Here is a 4,482-nt window from a genome sequence, read left to right on the forward strand (position 1 = left end):
TGTGTGTGTGAGTGTGTGTGTGGTGTGTGTGGGTGTGTGTGGTGTGTGTGTGGTGGTGTGTGTGCTGAGGGCATTGCTAGGAAGGACATAATGCTCCCTCAGGAGACACAATCTTCCTGGAATCAGACAAGTCCTGATGACAAAAAAGCTTCTCAGTGCATAGTCTTAGAAGTGAGGACTGGGGAAATTTACATCCTCTGAATGTGGGGAGGTTATAAGGAGAGCATGCAGACAAAATCAGGGAGTGGCTACTCAGAAGCTAATATCATCTACTTTTTCCCTCAAAAATTATGATTAAAGGTATGTGATATAATGATTTCTTAAGAGGGTTCTATAAGATGGATTAAAGTGTAAAAATGATAGCTAACACTCAAAGCATTATTCATTCTGGACATTATTTTAATCAGTTATTTTCTCCTTCTTTGAAGACTAAAAATTTACTCAGTTACCAGTGACCCAGTCAGAAAACTGCTGTAAGTTATTCTAAATTAATTATTTCCCAGGAAATAGACATATCTCTTATCTTTGGGTAATTGGAAATGCCTCCATTATCCTGTACCTGTTATTCCCATCAAGTGATAAAACAGTTTCTGCTAGCTTATGTTAAGGCCTCACTTCGTTAAAATACTAAGTGATGCTGAAATAACTATGGATAAATGGTGGGAAGCAATGGGATATCATCTATGCAATATTTAATGACCAATTTACATAAATTATATCTACTATTCAAGCATTTTGGAATGATAATTTTAGCATAATGAAGATTAATATTTATTGAGTTTTTATTGTATTCTGGGCACTGTACTAAGTTTTAGGTAAAATATCTAATCATTATCTTATGTTTTCCTTTGGCTGATAGGAAATAAACATTTCATTATGAAAAAGAGATTAAGAAGGGACTGAGTCAGTTAAGAACGGTCCTAATTATGTGGAGCTGACTCCAAATGAATCAATTCTGCTGGGTTATTTCCAAAGCAGAGCTGCAGGGAATGTGCATGTCTTGGATCTTGGGCTGGGTAAGGTGACACATGAAGCAAAGCCATGAGCTACTAACTTTATCTTTTCTCCTTCTCGATGTATTTCTTTCAGATATCCGGCTATCATTAAAACTCCATCTCAAGATTTAAAGCTGCAGAATCTTGTCAATGTTCAATGACCACTTGACCTTTCATTACACTGAGCAGGAATCTATAAAACAGTTTATCATTGGGCATGAAATGCCTATATCTTTAGATTAACAAAACAGTGCATATTCAGGTGTGACTGATTCTTAATACAGGTTATTTTTATATAATGGCAATAGCAGACAATATTGTATGCAGAGTCCTATGAGTTCGTAACATGAGACTTCTAAAGGGCAAGGGTTTTTGAGGGTGATAAGTACACTTTAATTTCTTATTTTGAATTCATCACTGCCTGTACAATGTTGGCACGTTTAACACAAAACGACTCAGCAAGAAAGATGGGACGGGCTTCATCATCCTTCCTTCATGTGGACATGATAAATCAGAAACTTTAGGTCAAGAAAATATATCAGATGAGAGACAGAGAATGTTCATGTCAAATTGTACTACCTGGGATGCTCCTTTCTGCAGACCCCTGACACCTGCCTTGACTATCTCACGCTCTTTCTGTAGCAATGATTAAAATTAACATTCTTGGTATGTACACAAAGCTGGCCTCTAGTACATGGATCTCAGGTCAACCAACAAAAGGTCAACAGAGAGCAAATCCAGAAAACATAGAAAGTGTAATGAAAAAAATCTGATTTTACCTGATGTGAAATTATTCTAAGTGAGAGCGAGGAAGAAGAGAATTCAACATTTGCTTGCTTTCTCACTTCTAATGAGACCTATACATTTACTTCTATAGTATTTAATATTTACTTCTAGACAGAGTATCCTTCTTTGACTGTTAAAATATTTAGAAGCATTCACAGATCTTCACTATCTCAGATATCTCAGTTTTTCAACTGTCTCTGAAGTTTGTGAGGTTTTAAAAAGTACTTACCACAGGATGTCTTTTTAATTCACCCTGCGGGTCTAAGAATATCACATGACTAAGAGCAGGCATCAGCCTTTGTGCAGTCAGCCCACACTGTGGGCCATCCACCAGCAGGTTTCTCTCATTCCCACACCCTCTGACACCAACCCACAGCACAGGCATTTGCTGTCTACAGTCTAAATGGCGAGAGATATTTATGAAATGAAATTTTGTGATGTCCCTAGTTAAGAAAGAGTCAGGCATTCGCCTTTGCTGGTTGGAATTTCCGCCTTGTTCCTTCCATCAGAGTCACCGGGGAAACTTGCAATTTGTCCCAGATCCACAAAGACAGAATGAGTAAGATATACGTTTATGTTTTAACTGACAAAAGGGATGACAATTTCTTCACATCCAGAGTTTTCTATGCAACTGCATAGGCTATGATTGAGAAGTCAGGACATCTAAGAAAATATTTGGGGTTAAAAAAAAAATAAGTAAACTATTGTCTGTTTTCTTTGCCACAGCCTTAACTGAATTGAGTTGCTATGTGGGAAACATAGATATTAAATTTATAATTAAGTCAATCACAGTGCAAGGCAAATGCTTAATAATACTTTAACATAAGTGTAACTGCTTTATAATAAAATGCTTGATGCGCGAGCAACTTTTTCAACAGTCATATACGCTGATGGTCCCTGTAATCGTGCAGAGTTGCTACTTCACATTTATGAATTTTGAATCAGTCTACTTCTTTCCATCTTTTTTTACATATTAAATCCAGGACCTACAATAATAACTGAAAAATACTTTGAAAATACTCTTTGCTCAATAAATAGTGTTTAATAAATGAGTAAAGAAAGCAAGTCAGTGGCTAAAGAATAGGAAAGAATTAGGTACGTATGGGAGGACCTTTATTTGGTAGTATTTGGCAAATGATAAAAAAAAAGAGAGGAGAAAGAATTTTACTTAATTTTTTTCCATTATATGTCTACTGACCAGATATATTTCTGACAAATCAACCAGGATAATAAACATACATAGGATTTGGTTTCAAGATGAGGGTAACTTCCAAACTTTGAATTTTAGAATAGCAGAAAAGAAATCTATCTCTCTGCTCACGAGACCTTGTTAAGAGTAAGAGAAAGATTCATCTTTCCTTCTGAAAGACTCTTGATGATGACCTTGCCTTCTTTTTTCAGGCATGACCTTCAATTGTTCCTTGTGGCAGGACAACAGCATGTCTGTCAAACGCTTTGCCTTTGCCAGATTCTCTGAGGTCACTGAACAGTGTTTCTTTTGTTTACCCTCATCCTGCTCATGTTCTTAGCATCACTGACGGGCAATGCTCTCATAGCCACTGCCATCTGGTCCAACCCGGTCCTCCACACCCCATGTACTTCTTCCTGGCCAACCTGTCTCTCTTGGAGATTGGCTACACGTGCTCTGTCATACCCAAGATGCTGCAGAGCCTTGTGAGCGAGGCCCGAGGAATCTCTCGGAGGGGTGTGCCACACAGATGTTTTTCTTCACATTTTTTGGTATCAGTGAGTGCTGTCTTTTGGCTGCCATGGCTTTTGACCGCTATATGGCCATATGCTCCCCACTTCACTATGCAACACGAATGAGTCATGGAGTTTGTGTCCATTTGGCAATGGTTTCTTGGGGAGTGGGATGCATGGTAGGCTTGGGCCAGACCAACTATATTTTCTCCCTGGACTTCTGTGGCCCCTGTGAAATAGACCACTTCTTCTGTGACCTCCCCCCTATCCTGGCACTTGCCTGTGGAGATACCTCCCATAATGAGGCTGCAGTCTTTGCTGTGGCCATCCTTTGCATTTCCAGCCCATTTTTACTCATCATTGCTTCTTATGGCAGAATTCTAGCTGCCGTGCTCAGCATGCCCTCACCTGAGGGTCGCCGAAAAGCTCTTTCCACCTGTTCTTCCCACTTACTTGTAGTAACACTCTTCTATGGCTCAGCATCTGTCACCTACTTGAGACCCAAGGCTAGCCATTCACCAGGAATAGATAAACTCCTAGCCCTCTCCTATACCGTGGTGACATCCATGCTCAACCCCATCATCTACAGTTTACGGAACAAGGAAGTCAAGGCAGCTCTTAGGAGAACTCTAGGCAAGAAAAAAGTATTGGCTCATAGGTAGATACCAGAGGACCACACAAGTTGCCCTTTGAAAAAGATGTAGAGTCAACCTACGAGGAATGAGAGAGAGACAGAAAGAGAGAAAGGAAAGAAAGAAAGAAAGAAAGAAAGAAAGAAAGAAAGAAAGAAAGAAAGAAAGAAAGGGAGAGTTCCCGTCGTGGAGCAGTGGTTAATGAATCCGACTAGGAACCATGAGGTTGCGGGTTCGGTCCCTGCCCTTGCTCAGTGGGTTAACCATCCGGCGTTGCTGTGAGCTGTGGTGTAGGTTGCAGACACGGCTCGGATCCCGGGAAGCTCTGGCTCTGGCGTAGGCCGGTGGCTACAGCTCCGATTTGACCC

At 40.0% G+C, this 4,482-nt stretch overlaps 1 protein-coding gene across 1 annotated transcript; it reads left to right on the forward strand.

Annotated features, from left to right (window-relative positions):
• The first annotated feature begins 3,184 nt into the window (after nt 1-3,184).
• LOC396796 (olfactory receptor 10C1) lies at nt 3,185-4,144 on the forward strand. Its single transcript, XM_003128277.3, is given in 4 exon segments — nt 3,185-3,275; nt 3,278-3,367; nt 3,370-3,477; nt 3,480-4,144. Coding segments are annotated over 4 exon segments (954 nt in total).
• The last annotated feature ends 338 nt before the right edge of the window (nt 4,145-4,482 follow it).

The sequence above is a fragment of the Sus scrofa genome, unplaced genomic scaffold, assembly GCF_000003025.6.
Source record: "Sus scrofa isolate TJ Tabasco breed Duroc unplaced genomic scaffold, Sscrofa11.1 Contig705, whole genome shotgun sequence".
Taxonomy (NCBI): domain Eukaryota; kingdom Metazoa; phylum Chordata; class Mammalia; order Artiodactyla; family Suidae; genus Sus; species Sus scrofa.